Source organism: Gymnodraco acuticeps, unplaced genomic scaffold (genome assembly GCF_902827175.1).
Source record: "Gymnodraco acuticeps unplaced genomic scaffold, fGymAcu1.1, whole genome shotgun sequence".
NCBI lineage: Eukaryota > Metazoa > Chordata > Actinopteri > Perciformes > Bathydraconidae > Gymnodraco > Gymnodraco acuticeps.
The window spans coordinates 51,426-70,120 of record NW_022990036.1 but is presented as its reverse complement, the minus strand read 5'-3'; the positions used below and the strand labels follow the sequence as shown (position 1 = coordinate 70,120).

The 18,695-nt window shown below is 39.2% G+C and overlaps 1 protein-coding gene across 1 annotated transcript; it reads left to right on the top strand.

Annotated features, from left to right (window-relative positions):
* Nucleotides 1–10,910: 10,910 nt before the first annotated feature.
* Nucleotides 10,911–18,270, top strand: gnb3b (guanine nucleotide binding protein (G protein), beta polypeptide 3b). Its single transcript, XM_034215116.1, has 8 exons — nucleotides 10,911–10,979; nucleotides 11,847–11,992; nucleotides 13,406–13,469; nucleotides 14,620–14,776; nucleotides 14,880–14,946; nucleotides 15,349–15,550; nucleotides 16,697–16,913; nucleotides 17,219–18,270. Exons 1-8 carry the CDS (start codon nucleotides 10,911–10,913, stop codon nucleotides 17,323–17,325), a joined length of 1,029 nt encoding a protein of 342 aa, XP_034071007.1. The 3' UTR covers nucleotides 17,326–18,270.
* Nucleotides 18,271–18,695: the final 425 nt, after the last annotated feature.

The following is an 18,695-nucleotide window of genomic DNA, read 5'->3' as shown; positions in this document are numbered from 1 at the left end:
CTTTCATGTGGCAGTCAAACTGTTAAATACATGGGAGCCTGCAGGTCACATTTAAAGACAGCACAATGGAAGAGAAGGAAACAATTACATTCTTCATGATAAATGAGTTAGATGTTTTTCAGCCAATTGAATATTTAAATGAGAAAGTGTTAGTGCTTAAATAGAACAAAAATAGATAATGTATTTGCAGATCACACAGACATATACAGGGTCAACAGGCTTTCAGCTATTATTGTTGTGTTTTGGAACCAAATCAGGCTACTGCATTTGAAAGTCCTTCTTGTAAGAATTAAGGAAATAAAAGGAAATACATCTATTCATTTGATGTTATGATTAACTCCAATCCGGCTAATGTACAAGAAGAAAATTATTGTACATACAAATATAGAAGGGATTTTTTCTTAGAACAAAACGTATGGGAAAACATTGACCTGTTCTACCTTGGAAAGCTACATAGTCCCCCTCAGGTTATTAGATTGTTCTTCTTAAACCTTTTTTAAGAAGAACAATTGCAACTTTATTATTTTAAAGGTATACAGAAAAAGAAAAAAAACGTCCACACATACCCAAAATATTGTATTTGAGGATGTTCAGCTTTTCTATACGTATGTGGTATTATTTCTCAAATATTTATTTGGTGTGTTTCCCTTTTGTAAATTAGAACAGCTTTATAATGTATTTTATGTCAATGCACTTTGTTAAAACAAGTCTAAAAAAAGGGGTGCAGTGATGACTTGTGTTTGCAGGACAAACCCAGAGGTTAGCATCGTCATGGTTCCCGTGACAAAAAGCAATCTTATTGGATTCCGTATTTGGAAGAAAATAAGCTTGGGCCAACGCACGTTTATGTTAACATGTTTTCTACAGCAGGATAATCTCCACATATTAACACACATTTTAGATTTAACCATAAGTGCAACTGGCAGCAATAAGAAGCTAACGTAATTCTATAAACAAACTATATTACAGTCACATGGCTGCGCTTCAGGGATTCATAAGTGGAGTTTTTACTTTTATTTTGTGTCGGAGAACAAAACGTGCAAATCTCTTCAGCTTGTGTTAACCACAGACCTTATTTCAGGCTTTTATGGCGCATTTCCACTACAGGGCCTCGCTCTGCCTCGCTCGGTATGGCTAGGCCTCGTTAGGCCTTGTTAGGACTGACTCACTTTATGCTGCGTTTCCATTACAGTTTAGGAACTGGGGCAGTAACTATAGTAACGCAGTGTAGGCGGAGCCGTGACGTCATCTTCAATGAGAACCACAGAAAAACAACATCAGACAAGCTCACAGCTCCTCATGTCTGTTCAGAAACTAGACAAAAGTTAAACAAGTACAAACCACAGACTGCCTGTGTCATGGAGAATACAGTCGCTGGTTTATTTCTGTCTGTAGGCCGTTGTTGTGAGTTTGGACGGTCGGAGCTATACAACGTTAGCTTAGCCAAGCTCCATTTAGAAAACACGCATTTTAAAAGGGTTTTTCGCCTGCCGTCTATCTGCAGACTTGTCAAAGCATTAATTCATGGTTTTTACTAACCGGTATCAGTATGTTGTTACTTCGGCATCATTTTGAAACGTGTATTACAATTAAATCACGGTCAAATATGTTCATTTTGTTGTAGTTGTACAGCGATTCTCTCTCTAGTTTAGCATACCAACACAGTCTCACGGCATTTCGTGTTATAGTCACGAAATTAATCTATTGATTTGTGTTCACCAACACGATTTCGCAATTTTTTTCGTGTCACACAGAACGATTTTAAAAGCAATGTAAATAATAACAAACTAGAAGGAAAAACGGATAAAAAAAAAATACAGATTTCAGGATTCTGAGGCTCTGAGCCCCATTTATTTTCCTTGCGAACAGCAAAAAAAACTCCGACATTATACAATTTAAAATAAAAGGGATAGGGTTAGGCTTAGGGTAAGATATTGAATAAGAACATGTTTTAATGAACCACACAGCTTCTGGTCTTCCAAGACCCGACCGGACAAAAAGACGTGGAGCAGACACGAAACATACTACCAATAGAAATACATTGCTTTTAAAATCGTTCTGTGTGACACGAAAAAAATGCAAAAATCGTGTTGGTCAACACGAATCAATAGATTAAATTAATTTTGTGACTATAACACGAAATGCCGTGAGACTGGGTTGAGCATACTCAGCCCGACTCAGCCTGGTTGTTGGCCCGCTAAGAACCTCGATTTTATGGCGCCAGAAAAACTGTGAAATGGTACCCGCTAGCCGGAACTACGCAACCAAAAACGGGCCGGACATGGCAAGTTTAAAGCGAGCTCCGCGCTGTAGTGGAGATGCGCCATTAGCCACAAACAAGTTTAAAAAAAACGTTGACTTTGAGACAAGGGAATCAGAAGTGATGAAATGCTGAGGCTGTTTCGGGTTTTAGGACTCATTACTTCATCACCCCCCTACATTTTTTTCTCTTTTTGGCTGGAAGACCTACATTCTGATTTCCATGTCTTCTCGTCCACTTCTTCTCCTATGAAAGGAAAGTGGGCCAAGAAGTTGAATGGATGTGTAGAGGGGTTTGTTTTGTGTGCGGTTTGTACTCCTTCCCCCTGAGCTCGTTACCACAGGGAGTAATCGGGAAGTCAGCAAGCCCTCTTCTGTCACACTTCATTAGCCCGGATTACAGGCCCGGCACTTAGTGCGAGCGCGAGGGGAAGGAGGAGCCCTCAGGCCCCCCTCTCACTCTGTGTAATATGTGACCCGCTCCATCGAAATCAGTAGGAAGTCGCAACGGCTCATTTAAAAATAAACGTGGATTTGCGTAAAAAACAATATAAAACTTTTACCCCCCCTCCCTCCGGCTGACATTATGAATGTAAGTGTAGAGTAATCATAAATAACACGGCAGGGTCCGTTACAGTTTGTTTTCATCTGATTTCCATTAAACAAAGTCTTGGCTTTCAGAATATTAAACTTGTTTCGGCAAATTCAGATGATAAATACAGCTTTGAAGCTTGTAACGGCATAATTACAAGTGGAGAACGGAGTAATTTAACGTCACAGCAGGCATAACAACAGCCGGTGTTTCTCGTGGGGGTTTTCCCCGGGAAACAAACGCAATACACACAAACGCAAAATTACACAAACACACACGTATACACACACAAACTCGCGAGCTCCCCCCAGACCAGTAATCCAAACGAAAATATCTTCCCTCCATAGTATTTTGATAATTTGCTCCGCTAATAATCAATCAGATCGATGGATTCCAGAGAAGAGAAAACTTTGAAGGCCTTTCTCTCAAAATGATGACTCGGTGACAGTCATTATATAATGTGACATATTTTGCTTAATATTTGGAGTACAAAAACAATCCTGATATCATTAGAAAGCTAGGAATATCCTCTTTCCAGCAGTGTATACAACTCAAAATGTGTCTTCGGGTCAATGCGACTGATTTCGATAGAGCAGGTCACATATTATGTCCAATCAGCAAATCAAACAGTGTTTTAGGAATCCTTAAACAAGACATCTCCATCAGAAGTATAATCAACAGAGAAGGCGACAACAATTGACAAAATCCCCAAGTGGTCACAACTTAAAAACAACGTAAAATCAGCGATACTGTCTCCAGTAAATATCCCTTGTCTGAAATTAAATAAACAAATGTTTTTAATCATGATGTAGAAAGAATTGTGCACTCTTTATTTCAAGATTCAAGTAAGAAAGAAAGTTTGTTGTTGTTGTGATTCAAATTCTCAATTATGCAAACTCATAATAACGACTAAAAGATGTGACTCACCGATATTTTACTTCCATCATTCCTCCTGTTCGCCGGCCTTTATAGGATATTCTCCTTAAAGAAATAGATGGGGACAAAATCATTTTAATTTAATGACACAAAAAGGATTGAAGAAAGGCTTGTTCGAAAGCAATGGCGTAAAGTAACTAAGTGCATTTACTCAAGTACAGTAGTTAAGTACAATGTTGTACTTAACTTAAGTATTTCAGCCTAATGCTTCTTTGTACTTCTAACCCACTACAATTCAGAGGTAAAGTGTGTACTTTTACTCCACAAAATGTATTTTGTACCTTTAGTTACTTTAAAGATTTGGATTAATGATGTGAAATATAATCAACTCTTAAATCATACTTTAGTTCCACCTGGAGTAAATTCACAAGCTACCCTGCCGTATACAAAGTCATTCAATCTAGCTGCACCTTTACCAGCTTTGATAATACTTTAATCATCAATAATTATAATCAACGCATATGACATATATTATTGTGAAATGGACCAATCTGCAGAATGAGTACTTTTACTTTTGGTACTTTAAGTGTATTTTGATGCTAATTATTTTTCACTTTAACTTGAGTAACATTTTGATTGCAGGACTTTTACTTATAACAGAGTATTCCTATGGTACTTCTACTTTTACAAGACTATAGATCTACGTACTGTAGATCTGTGTTTAAAGTCAAATCTAAAAGGTTGAAACTGATTAAATAAAGCTAAAATGATAATAATAATAATAAAATCCCAAATTGCATTGCAGTAAATAGGCTACATAAGACAAACCATTGTGCATGCGTAAAATATTATAACAATAATACTAACACTTTGTTATATGTATGTAATGTATCGCGCAAAGTTATAGTATCTGTGCATGACATTTCATAGAAGAAGTGTGGAATGTGTCTCTTTACAATCATAGACATAAATGTCCTCACAGTAAGGAAGCACAAATATGGCATGTGTGCACTATATTTATGGGAATTGCGTAACATGACTTAAATATACTATATACTAAAATGACAGAACACATGGTCCTTAAAGGACCTTGCAGCCTTTTGGTTTATGGAAAGAAGCACAGAGCCAAGCAGGGCGACTAACAGTGATATCGCAATATGGCGTCACCAGGCCCGAGCTAACAGCCTGAATCAATTACTAAAAAAAGAAATGGTGCAAGGTGAGGCTTATTCTAAAAGTCCCCATTAGAGGAGCCCATCAAACTTCACTGATGATCTCAGCGTGATGCATGAGGGCAAACGCAGGATTATCAGGATATTCAGCCAATGAGGAGAAGACCTGTGGAGCTGCAGTGTAGTAAGTAGGCTAAACTACCTGAGGCTGAGCAGAGGGGTTAACATTTCCCAAGTGGTCGCACATCTTGAGAGGACAAACAGCCAATTGGCACATTGTCAGATATCTCTTTGAAAGGTCAAATAGTGTCTGAATATCACTTTGGAGGTTTTAGTGTCCCGTTGGGCATAAAAACTGATGCAACGCATTCTTTGCATCGCTTGACCTTGACATTGTCAGTGATTTTTCATCATATGTCATCACATTAAGGCCTCTGATCTGTCTTTCAATGCAGTCCTGTCATAACAAAAATACAAGGGTGACTAAGAAAAAGCATCTGTAGAAATAATGTAGAAACATGTTGTGCTTGGAATTAGAAATGAAAACCCAGCTTGATATCTTCCTGATCACATTCAGAATAAGGTTGGAAATACATTTTCATTCATAATTTGTTTGTGTGTCTGCTCCATCACTATACTGTAGATCAGGGGTGTCCAAACTACGGCCCGGGGGCCAAATGCAGCCGCAGACCAGTTTGAATCGGCCCTCAGCTAATTCAAAAAAGTATAATCTAATTTGGCCCACAAATGAAACTTGTGCTTGTCTTATATTGTACTTATATACTATACATATATTACACAATAGTATTCATGTGTTAATAAGCCCACTTTTCAAATGAATTCAGTCAATTAAAGTTGGGAAAATGTTCTAACAAATCTTAGTTGATAAGAAAAAAGGAACCAATAACTTATTTAGCTAATAAGCTTGAAATAGACCCTTCATGTTTCCCCTTATTATAAGCAAACTGAGGCTTTTGTTTTGAGGAATGAGCTTCCAACACAATACATGAAACCTTATGGAGAGCTGTTTTTTGTTCTTAAGGCATTTTCAAGTATCAAGCATAATTGACCTATACATTTGATTAATTTTCCTAACCTATAACTTAACTTATGAGACAATAAACCTCACCTCTAGTGAGTGGCCCAGCCCTTGGTATCTTTTTCTGTATGTGGCCCTCTGTGAAAAAAGTTTGGACACCACTGCTCTAGATCTAGATGAAATGCTTACTGAGCATCTTCCCTAATCCTCTGCCAAACCAATGAAGTAGGGACTGGCATGTGAGCTGTGACATGACACTCTTTGACTGAGGCAGGAAATAAAACCTCTCCCCCTCGAATTTAGTGCCGTATTTGTGCTATTGTGAGAGCTGAAGACCACGGGAAATCACCACCTGACACCTGACGACAATTTTTCCTAACTCCAATGAGCATTGTCGTGTCTTTCCGATATTTGTTCTGGTTCTCAGATCAACAGCTTTCAAACTTTGGTTCACTTTCACCGCTGTCATTAATGTTATTTGCAGAAGCATTGAGCAGGTAAAAATCCCTGATGAACACTGAACAATACCTGCTTGGATGGACATATTTCTAGAACAGTTGGTGAACAAAGTCAAACATTTAGCAGCTAGAGAGACAGATTTTACCCTCAGGAGGTGGTGGAGAACAAAACAGAGCTAAATGCAAGAGAACAATTGACTTCTACTCATCAGGTGGACACACATGTGACTTATATCTAGAGTTCAATAATCTGTTCAATATTTAATATTAATATTCCTTCCGTCATGTATTTATGTATATATATATTTGTATATATAATACCTTGTTTAATTCAACATGTATATTTTGTACTTTCTTGGTTATTTCTAGTCTTGTAATGTGTATTGTATTGTATTGTGCATTGCCTTGTCTTCTTATGCTGCTGTAGCAAAACATTTCCCAAATTGGGATCAATAAAGTACCATCTTATCTTATCTGAGTAGCTAGTCCTGACCTCTGACCTCCTCAATGGATGAGTAAGGATGAGGGCAAATAACACTTTCTGTGGACATGTAATTAATATCACACAGAATATATCCCACTTTTCCAAGAAGAGGAAAAAAAGGGGGAAATCTCACCTTAAGACACAAGTCTGAATACAGGACGTCAGAAAGGGGCGGACCAAATGAGATCATCTCCCATTGTAGACCAATAACTGCTTTACTTCCTGTCACGGCTTGATCCCCAACCTCCCTCCTGTCTGTATGGTGTAAATAAATGTTCTTGGAAAAAAATAGTCCCTGCATTTTGAAGAATAGTTAAAATAGCAGCAACCACATTTTGTCAAACAATTATTGTCTTATTTTGAAGGCGAAACGTCTGACTCTTGATCCACTTGTCTTCGCTGTGTGTCAGGTGTGACGCACGTTTAGCTTGTCCTGTTCTAATTCCCTAACGAGATTGCCCGTCCCCGGATATCCCATTAGACCCTGATTAACCAGGTTTAGCTCATTAGCTCTGACAAACCAATTCACCCATGTCCACCTCCGCCCCATGCATCCAACCCCGCTCCTGCATGACGGTAAACATGCACTGCAATGCCAGAAATCAGAGTGCAATATCACCTCTGTTATCCCAGGACACTGGAGACATGTCCTGAAATGAAATGTACCAAAGAAGTGACAATCATTTCTCACATTAATGAATGAAAGGTTGCAAACGTTTAAACGTGCGTCCTTAGTTTGATTAAAAAGTTAGATTTGTTACTTGGTTCTGGCTTCTATTTTGCTGTCATTGCACCTACAACATGCACAGTAGTGTTAGCTAAAAACAACAGCACATTTTTTAAAATGTATGTTGTGCGCAGCTGATTTGTCAGTGCTCCCCTATGGGTCAGATTTTTCGGTGCAACAGATTTTTGCAAACCTCCACAATCTTTTTTTCTCTTCTCTCATATTCTCACATTTCATCACCACCTGTTGCATTTCCCTGACACCTTCTTCTTTCATTTCTTCACCTGCTCTTGTTTTTTGACCTCATAACCTGATTTTCTCCTTCCAATCGGTTTACCTATAGCTCCTCTCGCCACTCTCCCTCTCCTTACCTCCCTCTCTCTCTCCCTCTCCTTCCCTCTCTATTTCCATCTTTGAGCTTTATCCCTTCATCCCTTATCTCCTTCATCCCCTACAATCCTCATCTGTTCTTCACTGTGGAGGAAGGGACACAGAAAGAGAGAGTTTCTCACAAGTAAGCTGCTATCAGTCTAACGGGGGAGAGCGTCAGAGGAGCCAGCGAGCAGGTTGTGCACCCTGGGATTGTGGAATCTAAAAGAGCTCAAAGGGGAAGGTAGAGCCGGAGGTATCTGGGACCAGGAGCTGCACAGGTGCACAAGAAGAGAAGGGAACCACATTGTGTGTACGAAAGGTGAGTTTTCTTCTTCTCTGCTTCTGTAAATGCACTCTCTTCAGGTGCTTCCTGGACAATGTTTGGAGCTGCATCATCTTACTCTGTGATATTTTATAAAAAGTTCAACAAACAGGAAGGGGACTAAAGCATCGGTGTGCAACACAGGAAACAAATGGGAAACTGGTATAGTATGGGGATGCTCTATCTGCACATGGCAAACAATGTAATGTAGCTGCAGCGCTTATTGTGCATATGCAGTGATTTTAAAGAAGCATTCGCTTTCCTACAATGTTGAATTATGGAATGTTTGAATTCAGTAGCCATTTCCTAATGCATGAAGTCTACTCCATTCTTATATTCGTAAGCCTATGTTAAAGCTTTTTGAAAGTCATATATTTAGTCCTTGGGTACAATTGCATCCAAAGTAATGGTTCCTTAAACCCTTTGAAGGTGATCTTTGGATTGTAGGGACGCTAGCAAAGAGGATTGGTGCCTCAGGTGTGGCAGCAGTAAGCTGCTGCCTGATCTTTCGCACAAGGCCAAACCTCATCCAGCTCACTTAGTCGGCAGATTTCGATGCTGCAGGTGATTTTGCTTGGGATGCTAGTGCAAACAGGGCTTTTCTGTTTTACTGGTGCACTTTTTCAATTTGCTGTTAGCTTTAGAAAATGGTTTTCCTTGAGAGTGTGAGAGCACAAATGCACCATCATGTGTGTTAAGTAAGAGAAGGGGACAGTAGTGGAGGAGCCGTTGATGTTTGACTACAACAGACCCTCCACATCACCCACCGTCCACAGCACCCTCCCTCCTTCTCTCTCTGATCCCGAGGTAAAGAGCAGTCAGTAATCGGATGACAGGAGATTTTAGCAGTAAAGCTTCCCTTAAGATCTCCTGCTGGGATTTAAAGCCCTGTAGCCTCCCAGCCCAACTCCGCCCAGCAGCAGCACCACTGACCCTCCCAAATCCTCCACCACACCACTGTACGTAGGCCTCACCCTGAACCTTTAACTTTACCGTTAAACTGATTTGATTTTGATTTATTTATTTGTGCAAGACACAATTTGATTGGACTGCAACTTCCCATGCTCCAATATTCTTAGGATTCAACTTTTGCTGTCACTTTGACAAGGTGACATCTCAAATATTATTGGGGTGTCAATTACATATTTGAAAGCATAGAGATATCAAATGTGTAATGACATACATTTGCAAACTACACCTCATATTTGAGAAGCTGGAATTTGGCAATTTTTTGTATTCCTGCATGATCTATTTATATAAACTTCATATTTTGTTAATTTTTTATTTTTTCTATAACTTTCTTTTTTTACTGGCTTGTTTCCCCACACACTTAAGTGTTGAATCACATTTTTAACAAAGTAATACAATGCATACAAATAACAAAAAAAGGTTGAAAAGTAGTTGTATTCAATTAATATGTTTTGTAACATGTCATGTATACATAGCCTACTTGAGATTTTCCCTATTAAACAGTAAATAAAGTATAATAAGTTTAAAGTTTCGAGAGAGTTTCGTTGCCAATATGCAGTTAATTGGGGTTAAATAAGTCATGCGTCAGTTTCTTATTACTGAGCATTAGGCACATCCATCCAACTTCTGCACGAAGGGCTGGAGATGAAAATGATGATGTCGTAAAGGAACCAGCCAGTTAGAAAACACAGTGAGGACAATAAAAAGCAGGAGTGACCTTCAATATATTAATGTTGAAGTCCATGTACATGCTTGGAGCCTGAGCTAACAAGCCCTTCAAAGAGATGACCTTACACATCTGCAAAACAAGAAAGCTGATTACAAAAGTTTAATTGTTTCTGTAGAATTATAGACAACGTTTTTTTTTAGATACCTCAAAATAAATCCTAAAGCACCGCCTTAATATGAATGGGTCATAAATTCCATGAGTGAAAATACTCAAAGTAATGTCAGTAAGCACAATTTAAAGGGGAGTTTGGGGAAATTCTAGAGATGTTTGCTTGAACATTTTCACTGTATAACTCAGAAATAGACTGATACAGTTCAGAGAATACTTTTACATCACTGTTTTAACATCACTGCATTTGTTGTAAAAAATGATTAGGTTTTAGTTCTTAAATGTCCTCCTTTACTTCCTTCCTTTCCTTCTTTGTGCTTTGTTTCCTCCCTTGAAGCTATCGTTCTGTTTTAGGCCTTCTCTTTCCTTCCTTTCTTCCCTAATGAACATCATATCTGTCCTTAAATCTTCCCATGTCTTCTTTTTCCTCATCTTTCCCTCCCTTCACACTCAAACCACCATAGCTGGACAAGAACAGGAGCTAACAGTATTACAACTTTGGTTTAGGGAGGGATTAAACCAGTCAGGTATGTGTCTAATCTTTGTTGAGACTTGGTGGTGTAACAGCGACCTAAGTGATCCAGATCAAAGAATCAGGTGATGCACTGCCTGCTCACTGCATCTCTGCATATCTGAAATGTGATGTGCTGCAGGAGTTTGAAAATACTTTTTGTTGGTTGATTCTTTATTAACTTGATTTGTTTTCCGTTCTTCATTCCCATCCTCTTCTTCTGTCCCTCTTTCCTGTTTCAGAGTGACAGTTTCATTTCTCCGTCAGTAATATCCCCAAGCAACCGTCGCCATGGCTGCAGAGAAAGCTGAAATTGATGCACTGAAAAAGGAGTGCGATGGCCTCCGTACACAGATTGAGGTGAGCAGCTTTCATACTTCCTGTAGAAGTTTATTCCGATATGTCATGTGAAAACAACGTATGTCCTAACAAAATCCTTATTTTTTCTCATTTGTTACAATGTATTTTTACAATATCCGTTTTAAAAGGGTTTATCTAGTTTAAACCAACATTTCAACGGATAAAGACACAGTTCATCTCGGGGTTTACATGAAAAGTTCAAAATCATCCACATTTCAGACACAGGGTTTCCATTGGACATACGAAAATAGGCAAAGAAAAGGCAATCTTGTTAGCTAATACCCTTACTCGCCATAACTATTATTAATACATGTTTAATTGGTAGTAATGCTATGTATGTATGCAATTTTAACACCAACTGTGGTAAAAATTGTCCATATTATTTGAAGTAGTTATTGATGAATACTAAATGAGTTGTAAACTTTTAAGAAATTGTAGTTTATAAACCTGTTAAATGGAACTTTTGTTCGCATCTTTAAACTTTATTTAGATGGTTAAAAGTTTGTCTCTTTGAAAAAAGATTAGGGTAAAGGTTATCTGTCTATGTAATGTTAGAAGATGTTATACACAGGATTTGGTTACCATAAAGAAATCCTTAATAAAGTATGCCTAAAATGTTGTAATGTTTGCTAACCCTAACCCTAACCCTAACTGAATGATTGGTTTACTAATGTTATCAGGATGTAGTTGCTCTACCATTTAGCTTTCGTTCCTCAGCTATGGCACAATAAAGTTAGTTAATATTACACAAACTAATGCTACAATGGCCATTTTTATAATATGATTATCTTTGTTAATGATCATTTAGTTGTTTGATACTGTGTCTGACGATTCACCCTAACATGTAATTCCCTGTTTGACCACCAGGCGGCCCGTAAAGCTGTGAATGACGGCAACATGTCATCAGCAGCAGGATCAGCAACCGATGTAGGCCGTGTGCAGCTGAAGCTCAGGAAATCCCTCAAAGGTCACCTGGCTAAAATCTATTCCATGCACTGGTCTTCTGACTCCAGGTGAGGAGGAGGAGGAGGGGAACAGGAGCCTCTCCACCATCACACATTGCGGGGGAACCACCCCCATTTTGGAAACTCATAGATTATTCCCATGGTCTAAGGCACATGTGTCAAACTCAAGGCCCGGGGGCCAAATCAGGCCCTTGGTGGATTTAATTTCGGCCCGCAGGATCATTTGTAATTACTATTAGATCTGGCCCTCCGGTATATTGCACGCACACCGTCACTCCATCCTGAGGGTTTCCTCAGCTCAGAGCCTGAGCCCAAACATTGATGAACTTGCACCCAAGATGAGATGCCAAGTATCTGGCTTAGTGTGCATCACAGAGCAGCACACTGAGTTTCAATGGATGTTTCCTTCTGCACTTTGTTTCTTGAGACAACAGGGCATGTTTGGTTTTTTCTTTGAGGGGAATCGTTTTTTTGAAGCTGTTGTTGGCCTGTAGAAAAATGTAATCATAAGAAATGACTCTGGAAAAGCTGCAGATAGAGCCATAAGAAATGAATGCAACTGATTATGTAATGTTTCATGTTGTTTTTATAGGCAATCATTTAAGCTTTGTTAGTTCCAGGTTTAATATGTGCAATAAGTTCATTTCAATAAGTTTTGCAATAAACATTGAACCAGTCCGGCCCTCGACTAGTACCCATTTTTAAATGTTGGCCCACTGTGTATTTCAGTTTGACACCCCTGGTCTAAGGCAATCCTAGATGCGATGCTAATGTAAACACCGACCATATTACGTCCAAAACAGTCGGGCATTGTTTCTGATAGCAACGTTTCCGATATTACGTCATATCGGACGCAAATCTGGATCAGCTCCGTTGTACCTCAGTTTTTAGAGATTTGGGTACGGAGGAAAAGAGAGAGGGTTTTATTTTCTGACGCTGCGTGAGTTCCCCGACACACCGGGGACACATATTTATGTATAAAAGACATCAAAAAGTGCATTTTGCATGATAGGTCCACTTTAAGAGAAAGGAGCTCATGTTAACACAAAACATTCATACCATAACAACATACTAAAAAAACTGAGCTTAGGTTGTGTTCCCCTTTAAAGTCTCCAGTTTCCACTGGTCAACTTTAGGAAAGCTTAGGCCTAACAAATAACTTTTATTATGCAAGACAGAGTGACAGTGAGCTAGCATGCAAAGTACCAGGACACTGAAACTTGACTTAGGTATTATCTTTATTTATTCAAAAGTTACAGACTAGATGTGGTCGTCTAAATATGGAAGATTCAGAAAGCCAACATTTCTGAACAGATGCTATGCTACCAAGGAATTTGTCCACCTATCAGATCATTTATAAAAAAGACACAGATTATGTCATAAAGTAGTACATTTCATGATTAGAGTTTTTTTTAAATTACTGCTCTATAATATTTTACTACTGTCTCGTCTCTCCCACAGGTCAATGGTCAGTGCATCACAGGATGGCAAGCTTCTTGTCTGGGACACCCATACAGGGAACAAGGTACGATTACGATGTTATATTAAGTCTGTATGACAAATATGCTGAAACACTGACATCCAGTGGTAGAGGAAGTACACTGAAGAAATTAGGTTAGTTGAAAGCAATAATATTAAGTTTATAAAACATTAGGTTCAACCTAATATCATTGCTTTCAACTAACATAATACAATTATATGTGTAATCTTGACATAATACATTTAATTAGCTCAACTAATTCAGTGTACTCAGATGCTATGCTTATGTAAACTAAATATATATGATAATACACTTTAAAAACACTGTTGTGGTGTAACAAATGTTACTTGAGTAGGTAAACAGTCAAATGTAAAATGTAAGTACAATCGACTCAGCTGCCCTTGTAAAATGTCATATTTAATGTTGTGGCAAACAAAAATAATTTGAAGCAGATACGTTTGTGGAATTGAAGTACCCTCAATTCAAATTCAAATCAGATTGTACATTTGTTTTTCACAAATGTTACATACAAACAATATTTTGTTTATTTTGGGAGCCTCCCATATGTCTTATTGTATTTGTGTACGGCTTAGTCGTCTTGATGTTCTTGATAGGCTTAGTCCTGTGTTTCGTGGTTCTTTGCTAAGGAAGGGAAGTTATTCTTTGATCATGTTTTTTGAATATCAGTGTTTAAGGTAAAGGAGTTGATCTGAGCCTGTGATTGGTCGGGTTACTTTGCCCTTCCTGTAGGAGCTTCTAATCCTCAAATAATTTGATTAGTCTGGATTTCAGTGGTGAGATAAATAACGTCAGGGATGGTTTAACTTCAGCTTCAACCTTGTCAGAAATAAAGTCGTGATAGGAAGATTGATACATTTTTACGCTTGAGTATTATGGTCAGGCATAATGGGAAAAATGAAAGATGTTCTCTATATTAAATATATTCAAATTATCGAGAATAAAGACAAACTTTTAGTATAAATGCCAGCCATTAATTAAATAGTGAACGTTTTAATGTATTTCTATAATATAATTTGGATTCAAAGTTGAAATATTGAGAATAATCTTTTGCCCGTCACTAATTATCCTCCATAGATTTGGTTCAAATTGTGTCTACAGTGATTTGAAGCAGCCCATGCAACACTGATATTTAAGGGAGTTTTCAAAACAACTAAACTACATTTCCACTCCTCAGTTGGTTGCTGTCCCACTAAAGTCAGCTTGGGTGATGAGCGTCGCCTTCGCCCCCTCTGGAAACCTGGTGGCCAGCGGTGGTCTGGATAACATGTGCACAGTGTACAACATCAAGGCTGCCAGCCCAAAGACCCTCAGGGAGCTGGACGCACACACAGGTGAGGATACAACTCTCGCCGGCCTCATTTTCACAGAATCTCAACTTGTTATTAAAAAGCATACAAAGAAATGAGTCGTTCATCACGTCATCTTCCCACCCAGGTTACCTGTCTTGCTGCCGTTTCCTTAGTGACAATGAGATCTTGACAGCCTCCGGTGACACTACCTGGTGAGTAAATTATCATCATATCACAAAATATATTATGGTTAGTTAAATTAAACGCATTGGAAACATCTACAAAATGACATGTCTTCATTGGCTCAGGCTATTACTTATTAATGGCCAACATAAAACAATTGTCCTGTGTCCCCATTTAAGGAAAAGATCGGAAACAAGAAGAGTAGATTTATATTTTGATGATATATAATTTGGGTATCCGTCTATGTAGAATACACAATTATTTTCCATATAGCCATTCAATCTAGCATGAGACAGTAATGTCAGTGTTCTATCATTGGCATGGCAGACATTGTTAATGCGTAGTGGACACATGATCACATTTGTTTGATTGTTGAAAATGTGATCGATCTTTTCTTTCTTTCCCTGACTTTTCCTCTCTCCCCTCTCCAGCTGTCTGTGGGACTTGGAGACTGGCAAGCAGAAGATCATCTTCACCAACCACATTGGAGACTGCATGTCTCTGGCCCTCTCCAACGACGAGAACACCTTTGTCTCCGGAGCTTGTGACTCTCTGGCCAAGCTGTGGGACCTGAGGGAAGGGACCTGCAAGCAGACCTTCTCCGGACACACCAGCGACATCAACGCCATCCAGGCACGTGCACACATAGAAATCAAAGTGGGCTTCAGCCCTTGCCCTTGTTCTTCCTCCAGAGAAAGTGGCCTTTTTCCCCCCTTTTTTTATTTTTTATAAATGAATATATATCTACTGCTGTTTGCGCACAGTTTCCCTGTCCAAAAATATATTGATTGAATGCAAAATTAAAATATCAGGTCGGGAGATTAGACTGTGAAGTTCCGTAGCTCGTGAATTGCGTGAGTGTGAGGGTATTCAAATAAATTGGTCAGTAAGTCAGAGATGTGCAACTATATTTAACTTTTTTTTTAACATTTTTTTTTATAAATGATTATGGGAAGTGCCCTTTTTCTCACTTGAGCACCTGCCCCCAAAATGTCTGTGCACGTCCCTGACGCCATCAATGTGAGGGACCCAAGAAGCATGGCACCTGAAATAATATCACTTTTATACCTGTTATATTTTGTGCACACATATCTATCACTAACCTGAATGTTAGTTCTGGGATTGTAATACCTGAACCTGTGCCTGTGACGAACCAGCTTTTGGTTTATGACAGTCATTTAGAATTGCCTTGAAGGTTTTGTCCTGGCCCCGAATTAAAGGCAATGAAAAAAAATCAAAAGTTAAAACTTTAAGGAATTAAGAAAGTTCACAGGTATTGATTACCAAAGTCGAAAAAACGATCGTTTTACAACACCTCCTAGGATAAGGAAGTTTAATGGGGTGAAAAAATATTCTTTACAAAGATTGGAATCATTGTCTAAAACAGGGGGTCCTTGACCCTCAAGGGATCCTCAGCATTCCTGCAGGGGTCCACCAAATTATTGTAAATGATAATGGTTTTATTTATTTTTTTATTTTAAAGGTAAAAGTCTGAATTAGTACATTAGAGTAAAGTAAATCCAACATACAATAAGCAAATATGAATGTGTCCATCAGAAGTTTGCATATTGGATTTGTCTGGTGCTAATTTCAAACCCTGATGTAACCTATGCATTCTTGTGCATTAACATGAGCTATCTAACGTGTGATAACTACTTTAAAGCACAAACTCAACTAAATTGATGTTTGGATTTTCAGAAAGTTAGGTATTGTATAAAAGGCGTTGAAAAGGCATTTTGAGCTCCCATTCACATTCTCTTCTTCTCTCCCTGCCGGCAGTTCTTCCCCAATGGAAACGCCTTCGTCACAGGCTCCGACGACTGCTCCTGCAAGATGTACGACCTGCGCTCCGACCAGGAAGTGATCACTTACCAGGACGCAAGCCTGAACGCAGGCGTCACGTCTTTGACTCTCTCCAACTCTGGCCGCCTTATCTTTGCCGGCTACGATGACTTCAACTGCCACATCTGGGACTCACTGAAGGGAGAGAAAGTTGGTGAGTAGGCCGGATTTTTGGGGGATTTTCCCTGTCCCTGAAAAAGGTCTATATCTTCTTTTAGACTGAGAAATGTCCTGTGGAGGTTTAGAGTAGAGGTTGAACGGAAGGGACAAACAATGACTGTCTTTCCTTTCCTCTACTTTCCTTTCCATTCCCCCTTTTTCCCTTTCTTTGATCTTCTTTCTTCACTTTATTTCCTTTGATTTTCTCTCCTACTCTCTTGTTTCTTTGCATACCATCTCCCCTTTCCGTTCCTTTGCTTTTTTTTAATACCCTCGATTCCTCTTCTCTTTCTCCTCCAGGTGTGCTGTCCGGCCACGACAACAGGGTGAGCTGCACCGGTGTCCCTGCTGACGGTATGGGTGTCTGCACAGGATCCTGGGACAGCTTCCTCAAACTGTGGAACTAAAGCGCCTCGGAAAAACACCGGACGAGAGAGAGTAGGAGGAGGAGGAGAGGAAGATGAGGGCAGGGAGAGTAAAAGTGTGGAGATAGGGAGGAGGAGAGGAGAGGAAAGTAAACTAGGAGACGAGTGAGGTTAGAGGACGCAGATGTTTGAGCACAGATCTTTCTTTCTTTCTCTCTCCCTCTCTGCTTCTTCCTTATACATGTATGCAAAATATGAGAGGTTGCGAGTGTGTCACGTTGTATAAATGGCATCAGGTAAACAGTGCGCGATGCATCCCGCTGTATGTACAAGAGAGTTGTATTGTTGGCGGGACTATTCTAACACTGATAATGTAAACAAATAAAAGAGCACATTAATCAAAAAGGATTACAGAGCAGAAGTTCCTATTGAGAATCAATTAAACGCATATCGATTTTTGACAATAAAAAAGAAGGAACACTTGAAAATAAGACTGTAGGCATACAGATTTATTTTTATTATTGTCGGTGACCTGTAAAAGAGCCCTGCACTTATTTAGATACAATATTGATATGTACATTTATTTGTATTTTATAGTTTGACACATAGGATGGAGAGTCTATGTACAGTGTCTTTATTTTTTCTGTACTTTATTTTGGTTTTGGGCTGCACATATCCGGAGTATGTACGAAAGAGCTGCCATTTTCCTCCTGCCAACCACCGGCAGACTTTGATCAAACATGGCCGCTGCTGTTTCCCTGTTTCACCACGGAAAATCCAATGAGGCACCCAGAGAAATGAAGCTTCCAAGGTGGAGCCAGGCTAGCAGGCTGTGAGACGGTCCGACCTGTGAAAACATTCTGTAAAGACCCCGTAAACTTCATTTTACTCCCCTGGGTTCAGCTGCATTTTGTAGTACTTTTACACAAAAGACGAAATGTTTGTTGAAGATCTTTCTAATAAACATAGAATTCTGCGTTAACACTATGTCCGAGTCGGTGTGTTTGTGCTTGCTAATGGCTGTGGGATGATCTTAAATATGGGGTGAAATTACACTGATTATTAATTGTTATCTACACGTACACATAGGAAATGGTGGGGGTTTTTCCCCTGCAGGTGCAGCTCTCGAGCTCTGGTGGACAAATTAGTCTCCAGGGAAGTTTCATTTGCCAGGTCAACACACAGCAGCAGCGTGACTCACAGCTGAAGACTGCAGCAGGGTGGACATGCAAATGTTAATGCATGGCTATACAGCAATGCAGCAGAATAGATTTAACTGTAATAATACCAACACCATGACCATAAGACAATGTCATCTCCGTCCCAGAGCAAACCGATTTGACTGAACATCTGAGACTAGGAACGTTTTAGTTTTCCCCACAATTAGAAGTTGCCAGTATTAAACACATTGG

Excerpts from the sequence above, each read along its gene's own strand:
- gnb3b (XM_034215116.1), top strand. The coding sequence starts at position 10,911 with ATGGCTGCAGAGAAAGCTGAAATTGATGCACTGAAAAAGGAGTGCGAT. Across the intron at positions 10,980-11,846 it reads GCCTCCGTACACAGATTGAG|GCGGCCCGTAAAGCTGTGAA; the intron begins GTGAGCAGCTTT and ends TTTGACCACCAG. Across the intron at positions 16,914-17,218 it reads ACTGAAGGGAGAGAAAGTTG|GTGTGCTGTCCGGCCACGAC; the intron begins GTGAGTAGGCCG and ends TTTCTCCTCCAG.